Below are 17,099 nucleotides of genomic sequence, written 5' to 3'. Positions count from 1 at the left end.
TTCTTTCTCCTTTCTGTCTCTCGCACTTTTGACTTCATCTTCTTCAAGGTAATGCCGCGGACGCTGCGGGAGCTCAGACCACAGAAGACCGTGCGGATCCTTTCGCTGACCCAGTCCAACGCACCACGGCAGCAGGAGTACCTGTTGGAGGGGAGACAGTTGAAGGTAGTGGAACAGCTCCAGAACAGCAGACAGAGGGCGACGCTGCCCCCGATGCACAAGCATCGGCTGCGCCTCGTCCACCCATTTACAAAAGACGCTGGTTCATCATCACTGGAATCATTGGCGCCCTCCTCGGTATCGCCCTCCTGTTTATTATCTTATTCCCTGTTGTCCGGGCTATCGTGCAACATGTTGTCAATGTTTCTGTTCTCAACATTGATCAGGCGACCATCTCTCAAGCACAAAATTCCTCGTGAGTGTTGCTTTTCCTACACATGTCTACCATCTCTCATCATTGAGCTGCCTTAGCTTCCAACTGGCTCTGGCTGGAATAGTGAGTATAATTTCGTTTATTTTCACCTTTCAAACGTGTTTACAATTCTGTCCAAGGTATCGCATACCGGAATTTTCTCAGCTTCCATCGCTTTCACGCAGCCTGTCAATGTCACTTGGATCAATGGCTCCAGCGAGACTCCACTGGGTTACATGAGCTTGTCACCACTTAGCGCTTCACACAAGCGGGCTACTATCAACGACACGACTACATTCTACATCCAGGATGAAGCCGCGTTTGGTCTCTTTGCGACCCATATGATTACCGACCAAAACTTTACATGGAGATTGGAAAGTTACAATCTTCGTGTCCAGGCATTGAAGTTCCCAGTTGCCCATGGCATTAGTTTCAACAAGGAGATCACTTTGAATGGTAAGCCTAACGGATAAGCATGATTTGTGATCTGTATCTTGATTTTCGAACTTATAGGCATCAATAGCTTTTCTGGAAATGTCGTTTTAGAGGACTTACAGCTACCAAGCGACAGCCCAGATGGTGGTATAAACTTTGTTGCGGTCACGTCGTTGAACAACACTAGGTGAGGTGAAATCACTTTCTATATCACGTCGTATCTGATTATTTCAATCAAGTCCTTTTGCCCTGGATCTCGGTACTGTTGTATTCGATTTAGCATACCAAGGTGTATACCTTGGAACGGGAACAGGGACGAACACCAATCTTGTAAGCCTTGTCTTGTGTTCTTTTTATACAGAGAATGTTTAAACTTTGACTAGTATCCTGGCGCTAACAATATTACTCTAAACGGCCGTCTTGTCCCACAAACTTCCGATTCCGACTTAGCTGTGGTATCTGAATTGTTCACTAATTATATCAACTTCGACAATTCTCCCGTCATCGCGTCTGGAAAGTCGACACTTCAAAGCGATGGGAGTACCATTTCGTGGCTCAGCCAGGGATTACAAAGTTTGGCATTGAATGTCCCCTTCAAATCGACGTCTCCGATCAATCCTATCCAGTCCATTCAGATTGGAAGCTTAGCACTTGGCTTTACAGCTGATACGGCATGGATGCCTCAGGCCGATAGTAACTCTGTGCAGGCATCGATGAGTGAGTGTTTCACTGAGGTTCGCTCTAAAGTGATAGAGACGAATGTTACGTGCAGAATTACCATTTGGTTTTGGTCTCTCGATTGCTCAAATCCAGAACGAGTTCAATATCATGAGCAATGGTTCAACAGTTGCCGGTCTTGCTACGGTAATGTCCTTTCCAGATGTAGATGTCTTAGCGTTGTTGCTGAAAACTTCTTAGCCTTTGGGTGCTTCCACGTCTTCCATATCTGTATTGAGCTCCACAGATACACAGGGCCAGATAAATATAACCATCGCAAATGGTGTCTTAAACTGCTCAACGGAAGATCACAACAACTTTGCTTTGTTCAGTATGTCGTTCACTATCAGAAAATACAGTCATAACTGATTTCATATCACCACTAGACACTCAGCTCACTGACTCCCAGACCACTGATTTCCGACTGGTGGGCAACTCTAGCGCTGTTGCCAACATGAGTATCGGCCAGATCACCCTCAACCCGATCAAAGTCAATGTCTCCACTACTATGTATGGTTTACAGGGATTAAAGGGATACACAACAATCGCAAGTGTTGATGTGGTTGGTGGAACGCAACAGGCGATCAATCTATCCATTGACGGTATATTATTTCTTTTTCTTATTAGAAGCAGCAATTACTTATCCCATATCTTAGTGTCTATCTATAACCCATCTAGTCTTGATCTGGCAACAGGCGATCTGAGTAAGCACGTAGATAGATATTCAAGGCAAAGTGCTAACCACTACGTTTCATGTAGCTTTGCAACTCCTACGAGAGGGTGCTGTCCTTGGCACCGCATTGATGCCCAATTTTACCCTCAACATGGGCAACAACTCTCTCACTTCGTCGTCGAACTTCGAGGTAACGCTGGCAGTTATTTTCCAAAGATGTTCTGTGATCTCATGTTATACCCCAGCCCAATAACAGTCCCCAAGGTCTTGACACCTTGAATCAATTTGTTGGTGGAAATGGTATATCTTGAATTGTAGAAATAAATTGGATGAAACTCAAACCATACATAGATGTGGAACTCGCTATATCTGGATTCAGTGGAAGCACAGCAGTCTCTTCTTTGTTGCCAGCTTTCGAGAGCGTCAATATCACTACAACGCTTCCTGGTTTGAACAGTAGCCTTCTAACCACAGGGGCCCTTACAAGTGCGTGCCATAATTATCATTGCGTTGAATGACCCCTTATCGTTTTCTGCAGTCCTCCCGACTACTGGTGTCGAAAACAACATTAGCCAGGTTACAGTGAGCCTTGCTAATCCTTTCACAGCTGGACTCGATATCACGAAGATCTACTCAACTGTTACCTCTCATGGTCTCAATCTGGGTACCATTGACACGGCAACGAATTTCACATCTGCAGGAAAGTCGACGACGACATCGCCTGCTCTTGATCTGGATATGAACTTCGATCCAGCAACTTTGTTTACTTTGACACGTGTCCTAGCAGTCGAAGCGGGTTTAAACCCTGCGCCGTTAGATGGGGTGGTTCAGCTTGGAGGCATTCAATACTTGACTGCTACGAATGCTGATTCTACACCGCCAAACAACCAATCAGAACGTCGAGATAACATCTATACGTGAGGATCTTGATTAATCACGATACACCAACGTGCTCACACGGTCAGGTAGTGGATTTAATTTACCATCGTTCGTTCAGCAAGCTTTCAAGCAACTTCGCTCAGACGTTCAACTCTCTTCCGAAGTCACTATAGGTACAGCCTGATATTGCTGCCTTTTGCCAATCTATTCTCATGCCTTGTAGGCGAATATCAGACGACTTTAAACTACACACAGCAAGATGTCCCTATCAGCACTGATAGCACTTTAGACCTTATTTTGCCAATATTGGCTCAGCCAATTGTCCAAAAGATTGTGACTGGAACTGTGTTGGGGTAAAATCCATATCCTTGTCCATGTTAAGTTTTTATTCACCTAGTTCGTTAGTATCGAAACAGTTATGATCAGCAGCCCCCAGCAAACCTCTTTCGGTAAGAATATTCTGCTTTAACTAAGAACACCATCGACTTATCAATTTCATAGTAACCCAGTTGAATGGAAGCATAACCAACGCCGGACCATGTAGGTGTTACAGGTGTAATTTTCTTTCATATATTTACAAGCAGCATAGTCGACGCGACTATATCTTTTGGGTCTGGTCTGACTGTATCGTGGTCGGGTCAGCCTTTAGGTTCTCTCAAGATGCAGGACGTCAACATCGTGGGAGATGTCGGTGCCACTTTGAATGTGGAATCCACATTCGAGGTTGCTGATCTTGACCTTCTAACCAACTTCACAAAGGTTGTCATAGTATTTTTAGGTTCTTTCAATCTAACTAACGTGACTTGCAGGTACTACTGACGGAAGAATCGTTTGATTGGGATATCACAGGCGAAAATCTCACAGGTGAGTAATGCCAAGTAATCAGCCTTTATAGTTCTGACGCAACTTTTTTTCTATAGTATCAGCTCTCGGTTCGTGCTTGGGGAACTTGGCTTTTGTAGCTGTACTGACAACCATTCAGGTATCCAAGTTTCGGGAATCTCGATGCCCACCAAGTCGGTAACCCTGAAAGCTTTCAATGGTCTCAAGAATGGCGTCACAATCAACTCCTTTGATCTGCCTTCGAACGATCCTGCTGGTGGAGTCCATTTGACGATTCAGTCCACGGTAACTAATGTAAGCGTGTTCCGAAAATCCGCTTTCCATGAAGCTTATCTATATTGACAGCCTTCTCAAGTCGGAATTGAATTAAGTTCCATCGCATTCAATACTTACGCTGGTGGTGTAAGCATCGCTCCTGTTGCATCCACATCATCTGTTACGCTTGCTCCGAACTCCAGTTCATCGTTGCCATTGGTCGGTCGTCTCATCCCGCAAAACTCTTCTGAAGGTCTTGCTACCGTCTCCTCCGTCTTCAACAACTTCATCCACGGATTGGATAGTAACGTTGTAGTTCAGGGCGTTAGTGCTGGTCCCACTGATGTGCGTGATACACATATATATGTGGTTTATATTGAACAGTGTCTAACATTGATGTTTAGGTGACCTGGCTCAACGAAGGAATTCAGGTCTTGCAAGTGGAGACAAGTTTACCGAACCAGGGCAAGCTCAACATCATTCAGTCAATCGATCTTCAGCAACTCGAACTTCTCTTCACGCAAGGAACTGAATACGGTCCGATGACCAGTAGTAATGCGACTACGGCAGCGTTCGCTCTGCCTTTCGCCTTCCCTGTTGACATCACGTCATTAGAGCAAAACATCACCACCGGTTACAATGGACAATCATTTGCTGAACTTGTCCTTCCCTGGGCTCCGAGCACTACTGATGTGGAAACAAGGATAATCCATCTTACATTCGACAATGTGCCCTTTGCCGTGTTTTCCGATCAGCATAAGGCTTTCCAGGACTTCCTTGCCGCTACAACTATGGGACAGACGCAAAACCTTTCCCTTTCGGGCGCAGCTAATGCTGATGCCTCCACTGCCATTGGTGTCTTGTCTCTAACCGATATCGAGTTTTCCGTCCAGTCGTCAATAGAGGGATTGCAAGGGTTGGACTCCAAACCTGTCTCTGTAGCCAACTTGGACGTGAATCATGGATACACTGATTATCTACTTATCACGGTAGACACTGCGTTGTTCAATCCCAGGTAAGGATTTACTCGTTTCGTCTTGACACAAATAATTCATGTATCTCATCACGCTTTTAGTAACCTGACAATAGGTGAGCTAGAAGTCGGATATCATCGTCTCTTGCGATCTATAATTGATTATTTCAGGCACTGGGGACGTCTCATTTTCCTTGCAATTCCAGTATGGATAAATTCTCTAATCATAAAACATCCTGTTCACATTTATGATGTAGGGATCAGACCATTGGTTCTGCTGACATCGTATGTTAGCTCATGTAGTGGCAATGCTGACTGACTGACTTTACTTTGCCTCTAGAGCGGATTGATAATTACGCCCGGGAACGAATCCTATGCTACTGGTATGCACATCGTAATCTGTAGGGGTTTTCTCACCACTCACTATATGCATAGATGTGCATTTCTCACCTCAGGGTAGTGCGCAAACTGCAGCTGGCCAAATGCTCCTTGAAAACTACTTACAGGGAATCGACTCTAGTACAACCATTGCAGGTTCCGTGGACTCTACGCCAATCGAGTCTTTGCAGGAAGCACTTTCTGAAGTGAAATTGTCGCCAGTTACGATTCCCGCGTTACATCAGAACCTTATCGGAAGCGCTTCTCTCGAGTTCCCCACGGATATAGTTCAAACTGGTATCGCATCTACCACATTCACGCTCAATAATCCCTTCACTGCTAGCATCAATCTACTTGAAGTCACTGCTACTGCAACTTTCCACAATTTGACCTTGGGTGCCATTGAACATGTTGATCGCTCCTCAGATCCCATTCATGCTGATGGCCATAGCAATATCACATCGCCTTCATTGCCATTCAATTTCAATATGGATCCAATCACTATCATCGATCTAATCACCATTGCTGCTCAACAGAATAATGTCAATCTTGGACCTTTACCGGAATTATTTGGACTTGTCACGTCGAACCCTAGCTATCATCCTCCAGTAAGTCTAGTCAACCAAGCTGTTAATTAGTATTGACTGTCAAACACTTTGCTTTAGGTGAACACCTCGGTAGACACAAGTGCCCCAACTTGTGTTAGGTGACTAACACGTTATATTTGTTAGCCGCATCATTCTTACATAACCATATTTCAGCGGAAATCAATTTGATATCAACGATGCGATTCTAGATGCGATGAAGGACCTCCAGGTCACTCTGGCGGTCGATTCTTCAGTGAAATTGGACGATTGTTCGCGGTTTGATCATATATACATATGTCTGTCAGATACTGAGTTTGCTTTCTAGATGCTACTCAATTGACTTTTAATCAGACTAACGTGGCAGCTATTGTGAGTATTTATTCCATCCCTTCAGCGACTTGAGCTCTTAGCATCTGTCTCTAGACCGACAACACGGCACTCTACCTGATCGGAGCAGTTGCAGCACCTGTTGCCCAGGATCTTGTCAACGGTGCTGACCTGAAATTCACCGAGGCAAATATCACGTATGAGATTCGCATGATTTTTCCTCCCCAATATACCGATTTGTTTCTCTCAGTAATATTACCAATGGCGGATTCAGTCTCTCTCTGCAAGGTTCCCTCACAAATGTAGGCCCTCTGGATGCGTTAATCGAGTTTGTCGAACCAGTAACGTGAGTAAGCATATCTATATATGAATAATATCTGATATACTGTTGTAGAGTCACCTGGCAAGGTCATGATATTGCTACAATCTCACTTCCACCTGGTGAGCTTTCTTACTATATCGGAAATTATTATATCTGCTAATTTGCTGCTAGTGTGTGCTGCTGCAAATACTGGGGTGCCCAATTATCAGACGCAGGGTACATTAACAATCACTGACCAAGCTCAGTAAGTAGAAACAAATGCCAAGGTCGATGCAGCTCACAACTTCCTATTGTTAGATTTACTGCTTATGCGACGTATATCATGCATAATCCGAGCTTCGACTGGACTATTTCTACCACAAAGCTCAGACTTACTGCTCTTGGCACGATCTTCGATAATGTCTCGTTGACGAAAAACATCACCCTCAACGCTTTCAATGGTCTTCCTGGTGTCACTATCAGTAACTTCCAGCTTCCTTCAGATGATCCTGCTGGAGGAATTACAATCCAGACGGATGCGCTCATTCCTTCCCCTGCTCGTACGTTGTGGTTGATATTTGATACTACATATAAATCAACGTTATTATACAGAGCTTGGTATTGACCTTGGGACTGTCGGCTTTGATGCTTATTTCGAGAACACGCTGGTTGGACGTAAGTAATTGTAATTCCATTGCAACACTTACCTATCTAATTTAATTTTGACGTAGCCCTCACCGGAACTAATCTATTCCTTCCCCCCATGTCTCAGGTCAACTCATCGCTTAGTGGACAAATGGTACCCCAAAGTGGTTCAGGTCTCGACACCATCGGGAAACTCTTCTCAGAGTATCTTGCCGCGGACAATATCACTCTTAGCGTCAAGGGCGTGTCAGTACAACCTCCAGGAACTAGTGGAGCTGTTACCTGGCTTAGTACAGCCTTCCAGAGTTTGACTCTAGATGTCAATTTACCCGGGCAGAAGTATACTGTGAGTTTATAACCAGCACAGTGGTGCACTGAACTAAGCTTGCTCCAGATCATCCAATCCATTTCTCTATCGGATCTGAGTGTCACCATGCAAAATCAGGACGAGGCGTTTGCACCACTTTCTGGCTCCCAACATACAACAGCAGAATATAAGAATCCTTTCGGATTTTCACTTCAAGTTGTGCAATCCACTGTCAATATGATCCTCGGCTCCGGAGGCACTGATGTAGCTCAGGTATGCAAATAGCTAAAACAGAATACCAGGGGCACTGACTTGGGTTGATAGCTGAACCTTCCTACCTCGAACGCAGCTGGAGGTGTTTCCACAGGCAACTTAGCTACCTTACCGATCAGTTTCCAGAACGTCCCACTCCAGTCCCTTAATAATGGAGCGTTTGAAGCCATGTTTGCTGAAGTAACTGATAAATCCTCGGCTGCGTTAGAACTGAAGGGTACGGCCAATGTCACGGCAAAAACGAACATCGGAAATGTGCCAATATCCGGTATTGCTTTCGACGTCCAGTCGAGCCTCGCAGGTACGTGTTTTGTGGTAATGGGTGGAAGAAAGCTACATTTGTGTTTCAGGTATCAATGCCTTTGGAGGTACTGCTTCTCTTAGCAACGTCTCAATCACTGGAAGTGGCGGTACTGGTGGGAGCGAATATGTCGTTGCACCGCTTACAACAACGCTCAACAACCCATCCAACGTATCTTTGGAGACAAACAATATCGCACTTCCTGTTTACTACAACAACGTCATGGTTGGTAGGGCTGCAATAGACGTAAGTGGAATATATGCATGTCTTTCTGCCGATGTCCTTATGATTTATGTCTTTCAAGCCTTTCAATTTGGCACCTGGGCAGAATATTGTTCCTACTCAGTTCCGTTATGAACCAGCCAATGCAAACGATACTACGGCACAGGGCTTCCTCACGAGCTTCCTCCAAAGCGCAGATGTTTTGCCACTTACCATCAAAGGAGATGCCGCAAGTACACCCTATGCATCATTGCAGCCTGCTCTTGAAGGCCTGCAGTTATCCACTAGTATCACAGGTAATACTTATAGATTTTTCATCTACGTCTTAGACTGACACAGCGATGCGTAAACTAGGCCTCAACCTTCCCCCAATTATCACACACATTACTGCTGAGATCACACTCGAAAGTGTTCTGACAAATGAAATTTCCATCAGCTTTGATGTAAATTTCTTATTTGCCCCCCATGTATCCAGGGCACTCATTATATTTACTTCCAGATTTATAATCCTCTCGGAGCAGACCTTGTCATAGAGTTTGTCCAATCAGATGCAGGTCTCAACGGCTTGACATATGCGCACTTCGATCAACCGTTCAGCAATTTCGTTGTTCCACCAGGCCAAACTGTCAACAGTGGTATGTTCGGTAACGTGAAGCTTACTCAGGGTGCCTTAGCTTCACTGCCAATCACCGTGTTGGATTATCTGGATGTCTATGCGGTTGCTACGACTAGGCAAGTATATTTGTCCTGTGCTGTACCCTAACAAACCTGACACTTCAATCGAACTATAGGATGGGTCAAGGTGGATACGAAATTCCCTGGTTACACTTGACTCAGTTAAATGTCCCGACAACGTACCAGCTTGAAGGCATTACACTCCCCGGCCTGCAGGTAGCAGCATCTTCGGCGGCGGCGTCGCCTTCAGGCTCGATTCCCTCTAGTTCTGGGTCGTCGTCAGCATCAGCAAGTGGATCGTCGTCGTCATCTGTAGCGCATGGATCTACCACCTCGAGCCCTTCTTCAAGTAGCTCCGTATCTTCGGGAGGGTCAAGCACAGTAAGTTCACCCAACCGATTTTGGGAAAGAGTGGGCTGACTCACCGATCTATCTAAAGCACGTCACCTCTTCCCCTGCATCCCCAACGTCGACATCTTCTCAGAAAGGACTTGGACTATAGTCACTGATACCGTCACAGTCTCTTTGATATCCCCGTAGTTACTATATGTAAAGTCCCAAACTCATGATCAAGACGGATACATTGTCTCGCACATATCACCGCTTTGTTTTGTGAAATGTGACTTTCTTTCGGTATAATACTGTGACTTAATTTCTTATTCACTTGTGCGTTTTTTTTTGTTGCGAACCATTCTTTTTACTGCTTTCTTCGACTGTTCGCCTTATATTACTTCGTGTTTTCCATCCATCTCGTGTGTTCATGGTATACCACTGTTGTTTTTCGTTATTATTTTCCTTACCTTCAGAACTCATTCATGAGATGATTATATGCTACGGCGAGCGACACTCTTCTTACCTTTATGTAGTAGCAGTTGAATAAAAATAGCATGCATTATATGGAATATCCCTGATATGTGAGAGAAAAGACATGCGTTTGCGATTGGTCGACTATGGAGTAATTTTGGCTTTGCTGCTCACGCCGGAGGTAAGAATACGCCCCATAGAACAGCACTCAGGGAACCCCACACCATACTCCACGCAACCCATGCCTTGCCCAACATTGGTCGTTCAAGGAGGAGCCAAGCAGCTGACCAGTAAGTTACTGGGACCGCGGGGAGGGTGCGCAGGGCAATTTGGGTGTGGGCAGAAAATGTTAAAATGAGCGTGAGGAGCGTCGCATACAATACGTGGGGAAGTAGCCTTGAGGAGAGGAAGGGTGACCGCGGTTTTGGTTTTGGAGCGCGGGTATGAGAAAGCAGAGGGAAAGAGGTTAAGACGGTAGGAAGAGCAGAGAAATAGTTGAAGGCGAATATGTAGATGATTAAGAGGACAGGGAGAGATATGATAAAGTTTGGTAGTTGTTGAAAAGTCCAATAGCGTAGGAACCCGACATTCCAATATTTATCTTGAACATGAGCATAGATGGATGGGAAACGACGTGTGCACCATTCCGCAGGCTGTGCAGTGGTGCTGCAGAACGCGAGGTATGCCATGTAGTTATGGTAGATGAATGGGAGGATGGGCAATGCGGTGAGGAGGATGGTATAGAGTATGTGGGTGAAGGAGAGCTGAAGTATAGTTAGCCAGGAAGATGCACGGGTAGAACGATAGTAGGAAAACCACTACCTTTTCATATTGTCCATTTAAGAATGGTTCAACCAACATGCCCCAGACGATGAACCCACTCAGCATCACTCCGTTGGAGCGACATACACTCGCGAACGCGAAGCACGCAGAAGCAAAGAGCCACTGGGACCTGGTGCAGTATAGCATGCCTCTGTACGACATGAAGGTGAAGATCGGCTCAGTGTATGCTGCAAATCTCAAGGCTGCAGGACTGCTGGGCAGTAAAGAAAGAGCTGCAGAGACAAATGCGAGAGAGGGGGAGCCAAGGTGATGGAGAGATAAATGATAGAGCGTACGCGTCGAATCGCATGCTAGGGCAGCTAGCGCACCTCCCTGTAGCAACATGGTCCATTCCAAACTCGTAGTTAAATCTGAAGAAACATCGCCATGAACGGTAAGGCCTGTAAGGAACTGTGAAGCAAAGCGCATTAGAAGTGGTATTCCAGGGAAGAATGCCCATTCATGCTCGTAGACATAACCATTCTCGGCGATGTGAGTGAAATAAAATGCATCCCAGCGGAGAAACGAGGACTGCCATGAGTTTCCAAGCAAGATTGTCGGTGAAGAGTCAAAGAGCGGCAGAAACGATGCTGAGAGCACGATGAGGATGCATGTGTATAGTCGGCTCAGAAACGTTCCAACCAGTAAGATGCGAAGGTGTCTCGCTGTTGAATACGACGACGGGGACATTTCAATGTGGACGTCCTATGCAAACGACGAGCTAAAAGAAAAAGGGAAAAAAGCTTGCATTATGCGGTACAGCGAAAGGAGCGAAAAACACGCGCCTTCGTCGCACGCTCCAGCGCTCACGACCATCGTGCTCTCTTCCCGCCGTCACTATCGTCGTCGTCGAGCTCGCTATCGAAAAACAGCGAACCTGTATGCCAACTCATGCCCGTGGAGTTTCTGATTCACAAAGCCTGAAGCCAAAGAAATTGCAGAAGATGCAACAGCCAGCCTCTCCTAGTCCTGCCACAGCGTCCACCATCTTTTCGCCTACAGGCTCAACCCCAATGCTGGTCGACTTTATCAACGTTGTACCACCGGCACTTACTACAGAGCTCGTAGCGCTCGCACCGTATATCTATGTCGCTAGGCGTATAGCTGAAGTGGTCAGCTGGAAATCAAAATGGGATGAAAGTTGGCTGGCGCTTGCTGCGTGGTGGGCTTTTTGCTTGCTTTCCGAGCCTATGCTCAAGTATGTTTATATTCCATTTATTGTGTGCTTACTGATCTCTTTCGATAACGGTGTAGATACTTTCTACCAATAGGTGTGCTCTTCACATTGGGTATCAGACATTGGACGCATCATCCATCTCGAACTCGTGTATCACATGGTTCTCGTCCGATAACTGAAAAAACTCTGCAATCTATACTCGCTGATCTTACAGCCATACACGCTCTTCTTCCTTCCATTACGTTTCCCGTATCGCCCCCCGCTCCTGGTGTTCTCCTTCGCATGTGCTTGATTCTCTACCCTCCATACCTCCTTATCACCTACTTTGTCCCACTCCAAGTTTGCTTAGGTATAGCGGGAACGCTCGTTATAACTCATCGTGCAGGATGGGCGAGTCACACCCGCTCTTCTCTTGCTCGCAGTGCCCACCTACGTTGGTCTTATTATCGCATATATTCCATTATCTCCGGTGTCCCTCTCCCCCCACCATTGACTCCCAATCCCCCATCGTACTATACTGCAACTTCCACCAACAGAGACGCAGCGGATTCAAGCGTTCAACCCTCCCCTAGCCTCCGTTTTCTGTATACTATATACGAGAATCAGCGTTGGTGGATGGCTCTCGATTGGACTGCTGCACTTCTACCTGGAGAGCGTCCATCTTGGTGCAATGATACACAAGTACCAGTTCCGCCTCCTGTGGTGTTTACTCTTCCCTCAACTACCACTGCTTACGTCTCTGATGGGCATGGTGGGCGAATCCGCCGGACGGCCCGATGGACCTGGGAAGAGCCCGAGTGGCGGGTTGTTGTGAGGCGAGAGGGACAAGAGGGGGCATGGAGAGTTGAAAGGTCTCCACCGCAAGAGAGAGATACGGACATCGGTGAAGATGCTGCCGGCACTGCTGTAAGGATGTTGAGAGCTGCGCGAAAGAGAAGCGGGAGCGGGACGGCAGGCCCGAGCTTCAGTGGACTTGGTGGAAGCCCAGAAAGGGAGAGGAATACGGAGAGACATGCAGATGAGTCATTTTTGGAGACTGTGGAAGAGGAAGAACCTTCGACTGATGCAGATGGCTGGGTATACGGAGATAATAAATGGGAAAGTTTAAGTAATAAAGGAGGGATGGGTAAGGTAAGTGGCATAAATTCAGCATTTTTTATTGGAGATTTACGAGTGATTGACATACTTCATACATAGTATACTCGCTATCGCCGTTGGACGCGCGTAGCGGTCTTGAGTGAAGTCATTGAACCAGTGGGACCAGGCGAGTTTGGTGTCGCTCATGGGACTGTTGACCCGACAAGCCCTAGCACTGTCACATCACCTGCTCTTTCTGCATTTTCACTTTCTCCCTCGTCTATCGGAGAGCTAGAAAATACGTCACCGTTATATGAAGGCGAGGGTATAGTAGAGGAGAAGAGGGAAGGAAGTGAGCAATCCCATGAACGGGAACCTTCAGCTCGGGCGCAATCGCCGGCACAATCCCAACCTCAAGGAGGGGGTAGTTCGGGTAGTAGTAACAGGGGGACCTCTCTGAGGCAACGGTTGAAAGCTGCCGTAGAAGGGCCAAGTCATTAATTTTCAATCTTCATCTAATACTTTGTATTTGGTTATATGCTGTATCCTCTCCAAGTCCATACAACTATGAATTCATCTCCTCATAGACTGCGCTGTCGAAAGCATGGGCCGCCATCAAACGATTTATGAACCACGACGCCTTCCTATTTTGGACAGCCTGTCACCGTCCGCGACACTCCCTGCAGTCCACGTGTGCTGTTATCTTGCCCTGACCATGAGGAACATCGGGGAGATGACAGCGATGCGGACGAATGGCCTCTCAGGCTTTTCTTAGTCTCCCCCAACAAGCAAGCAGGTCTTACGAAACTTTTACGAAAGAATGACTGTCGACGCGTATCTATATTCATTCCTTTCTCAGACTTCAAGTCGTCCTATCATGTCTCTTCACGAAAAACAGGTCTCGTCGCAGGCTCTGGAGCCCAAAAGCGATGTAAAATACAGAGAAAAGAAACCTAAACGCAAGAGTAAGCACGACTCGAAGTACGTTTTGATAATTCATGGAGGAGCGGGAACTATGTTACGCGAGGGTTCGACTCCTGAAAAGCAGGCCATGTACAAGGCTGCTCTCAGTGAGGCGTTGAAGAAGGGCTATGAAGTACTGAAGAATGGTGGGGAGTCTATGGATGCGGCAGTTGCTGCTGTTGCTTCTATGGAAGGTGGGTTTTTTTCTTCGAAATCACAAATTCATCATGCTCACTTATCTGCTGCTTCAACTAGATTGTCCATTATTCAATTCAGGCAAGGGTGCTGTCTTCAACGTAGCTGGAAAGGTGTGAACGCTTATAAACCTCAATGCAATTTTGACTTTCATCTTATATCCTTATTTTCAACTAGATTGAGCTCGAAACCTCTCTCATGGTATCTAAACCTCCATCTTCACACCCTCAGATCCCGTCCTCACGTCGTGGAACCTCTCTTACACTTCTCACCCGCGCACGCAACCCTTCCCACCTCGCTCGTGCTCTTTATCTCGCCCCAGACCTCGCGCCTCACCCCATGCTTTCTGGTAGTGCCGCAGAGACCCTTGGTGCAGAACACCTCGGTGTGGATATAGTTGACCCATCGTACTTTTGGACGGAAGCGCGCTGGCGCGAACACAGACGTGGCCTCGGTCTTCCGGAGGAACCCGTCCAATACCCCCGTCCCCATTCACCGGAGTCGCTTGCGGGTTCGACCACAGACGTCGAATCGGTGGATGAGAAATGGACTCCGCTGGATTTAATGCCAACAGGGACAGTTGGAGCTGTCGCATTAGATGTACGTGGTTGCATCACCGCAGTCACGTCTACTGGTGGACGCACGAATAAGCTTGTGGGACGCGTCGGAGACACCCCTGTGATGGGGTGTGGTTTCTGGGCAGAGGAATGGCATCGCAAGGGAGGATGGGTGAAGCGGATCTGGAATCGTTTTAGAGGTAAAGGCAAAGCGCAAGGTGTCGGCGTTTCAGGTACGGGCGATGGCGATGTAAGTCATCTTATGGATCAGCGATACTGGAAATTTGTGTTGACGTATTTGAATCGGGGCTAGTACTTCATTCGACAGGCTGCAGCATCTACTATCGCCCGTCGCATGCAATTTCTCCACGAGCCTGTTGGAAAGGCGGCAGATCGTGTCGTCAAGGATCTTTTTCAAGATGGAGGGCTTGGTGGTGTGATTGCGCTTGATATTGACGGCAATGGTAAGTCCCTCCGTGCCCTCTACATCAAATTCAAATTCGGACCGATTTTATAAAGCTCCTTATATTCTTTTTTTCATACGCTAACGCGTTTCCTTGATACAGTCGCGTTTCCACTTAACTGCAGCGGCATGTACCGTGGTGTTATTCGTCCAGATGGTGTAGCTAAGACTGCCATCTTTGATGATGACGAGCTATCACCATTGTAATGCTGGGTAGTGTTCATAATGGATAAGTGAGTAATAATGCTGCGAGTTCCATCTCCCAGCTTTGACATCCGAGTTTTCAGGATGACGAATTTTTCATATGCGGACCTACTCTTTCAAGTTGGGATGGTGATTTGTATGTGCTAATGATTTCTAGTGTGTACTTTTCTTTTCCCGTCGGGTGTTGTACTGTTGTGGTTTTTGTGGAGACTTTCAAGTTGTACAAATAAGGTGATCTGATTCCAGGGTATTAAATAAATTGTCTTTTCTTTTTGCTATTTCTTCCCTTGTCGTTGCTCGTAAAACAATCTCGAGCCTGACAGAGTGAAGGATTGCTACCCTGCAAAATGTTTGAAATCCATTTTCGGAGAAAGCCGACTGAGTGCTGTCGATCACGTCGATCGTTTACTTGCACCGATTCACTGGAAAGGTATTCCATCCAATTTCATGCTTGTATCCAACTTTTTCCTTCGACAAGCTCCAGTCTTCGCCACCATACAAAGACGAATATCTACACCCTATTTCTCGAGACTCATGTCTACGACGTCCGACTCGCCGTCAGGTTCAAAAACTTACAAATTCATGGTATGGGCCCCCGACTATACCGACCAAGAAGCCCTCAGTCGTCGTCTTTCCGTCAGATCACGACATTTAGAAGGTGCTAGAAACCTTATCGGTCAGGGAATAATAAGTACGCTGAAAGTTATCATCTATATCATAAGATCTTTAGTAGCGCTGGCATTTTTGTCGTGTTCTCTACTCACTTCTCTTTCTCTTCTTGTAGAAGTTGCCGGTGGTTTGCTCACTCCTGAATCGCTTGAAGCTGAAGCGGCAAACCAAAAGTTGGTCGGATCAGCATTGATATACGAGGCTGAAAGTCTCGCTGCTGCACGGAAGCTTGTGGAGGAGGACATTTATTACAAGTCAAACGTGGTAAGTTTCATTGTTCAAGCAGTACTTTCATAGTGTTCATGGCCAATCATGGCCAATTTTCAAAGTGGGACAAGGAGAAATTGGTCATTTTGCCGATCAATATGGCCACGCCATTACCTTGATGTTAGCCGTCTATCATCTGTGCAAGATCTACAATGTATAGTTATCACAACGCCTCAATTTAATTTTGATTTCGGACTGACGTCGTTCGCGTGACGCAACAATACTCGACAAATCGCAAGATGGAGTGCGGTGAATGTCTAGAAGGTGTGCTGAACGAAACTGCCCCTAGATACATCAAGATTGATGCTTAAAATTTTATTCTAAGTTTTATAGATATGAGCTATTCATAAATGCATCGACATAGTCCAACATGTCCAGGGTCCAAAGTAACACAACTTATGCGAGTTTCGATCGTCACTTGTTTGTTTTTATTTTGTCCAATACGTCCTTCCATTGACACCGACTACCAAGTAGACAACCATAACGCTACACGTATGTGCTGCTGCGAATCCGCGATATATGGCCCCCTGGGTGTTAGAATCAGAGATATTGTGGTAAAATGATTGCGTTAGTCAGGCTATACAAGCCATGGACTTAGGGTTCTGGGCGCAAGCAAGAATGTGCGTGTAATGAAGTATAGGTCCGCAGCGCGCCCGACAGCGTCTTTTATTTTTACCTTTTGTATTCAACCAACAGCG

The 17,099-nt window shown here is 46.3% G+C and overlaps 5 protein-coding genes across 5 annotated transcripts; 4 read left to right on the top strand and 1 right to left on the bottom strand.

The window, feature by feature from the left end:
* Window positions 1-51: 51 nt before the first annotated feature.
* SERLADRAFT_448192 (uncharacterized protein) lies at window positions 52-10,101 on the top strand (the record flags this gene model as incomplete). Its single annotated transcript, XM_007317253.1, has 42 exons — window positions 52-297; window positions 553-868; window positions 926-1,034; window positions 1,087-1,177; window positions 1,231-1,564; window positions 1,620-1,711; window positions 1,766-1,895; window positions 1,951-2,166; window positions 2,221-2,268; window positions 2,324-2,427; window positions 2,483-2,537; window positions 2,589-2,723; window positions 2,776-3,154; window positions 3,207-3,289; window positions 3,340-3,469; window positions 3,522-3,565; window positions 3,670-3,875; window positions 3,926-3,980; window positions 4,099-4,253; window positions 4,305-4,559; window positions 4,619-5,229; window positions 5,445-5,472; window positions 5,528-5,570; window positions 5,623-6,173; window positions 6,231-6,271; window positions 6,327-6,421; window positions 6,478-6,521; window positions 6,576-6,676; window positions 6,730-6,825; window positions 6,874-6,920; window positions 6,973-7,045; window positions 7,099-7,340; window positions 7,393-7,455; window positions 7,512-7,771; window positions 7,820-8,005; window positions 8,057-8,306; window positions 8,356-8,552; window positions 8,611-8,824; window positions 8,883-8,971; window positions 9,028-9,260; window positions 9,320-9,584; window positions 9,643-10,101. The coding sequence occupies 42 exons, from the start codon at window positions 52-54 to the stop codon at window positions 9,703-9,705; spliced, it is 6,975 nt and encodes a 2,324-aa protein (XP_007317315.1).
* Window positions 10,102-10,177: 76 nt separating this feature from the next.
* On the bottom strand, window positions 10,178-11,519 carry SERLADRAFT_436951 (glycosyltransferase family 76 protein; the record flags this gene model as incomplete). Its single annotated transcript, XM_007317252.1, has 2 exons — window positions 10,178-10,771; window positions 10,830-11,519. 2 exons carry the CDS (start codon window positions 11,517-11,519, stop codon window positions 10,178-10,180), a joined length of 1,284 nt encoding a protein of 427 aa, XP_007317314.1.
* A 323-nt stretch (window positions 11,520-11,842) lies between these two features.
* On the top strand, window positions 11,843-13,584 carry SERLADRAFT_448190 (uncharacterized protein; the record flags this gene model as incomplete). The annotated part of the gene is made up of 3 exons (XM_007317251.1): window positions 11,843-12,027; window positions 12,126-13,137; window positions 13,204-13,584. The coding sequence occupies 3 exons, from the start codon at window positions 11,843-11,845 to the stop codon at window positions 13,582-13,584; spliced, it is 1,578 nt and encodes a 525-aa protein (XP_007317313.1).
* A 261-nt stretch (window positions 13,585-13,845) lies between these two features.
* On the top strand, window positions 13,846-15,733 carry SERLADRAFT_386718 (putative asparaginase; the record flags this gene model as incomplete). The annotated part of the gene is made up of 6 exons (XM_007317250.1): window positions 13,846-14,240; window positions 14,302-14,354; window positions 14,419-15,048; window positions 15,112-15,262; window positions 15,365-15,494; window positions 15,549-15,733. 5 exons carry the CDS (start codon window positions 13,961-13,963, stop codon window positions 15,466-15,468), a joined length of 1,218 nt encoding a protein of 405 aa, XP_007317312.1.
* Window positions 15,734-15,842: 109 nt separating this feature from the next.
* On the top strand, window positions 15,843-16,585 carry SERLADRAFT_386716 (uncharacterized protein; the record flags this gene model as incomplete). The annotated part of the gene is made up of 3 exons (XM_007317249.1): window positions 15,843-16,156; window positions 16,250-16,398; window positions 16,464-16,585. 3 exons carry the CDS (start codon window positions 16,000-16,002, stop codon window positions 16,518-16,520), a joined length of 363 nt encoding a protein of 120 aa, XP_007317311.1.
* Between the last annotated feature and the right edge of the window lie 514 nt (window positions 16,586-17,099).

This window comes from Serpula lacrymans (genome assembly GCF_000218685.1).
Source record: "Serpula lacrymans var. lacrymans S7.9 unplaced genomic scaffold SERLAscaffold_6, whole genome shotgun sequence".
Classification (NCBI taxonomy): domain Eukaryota; kingdom Fungi; phylum Basidiomycota; class Agaricomycetes; order Boletales; family Serpulaceae; genus Serpula; species Serpula lacrymans.
This window is presented reverse-complemented; position numbering and strand designations above follow the sequence as displayed.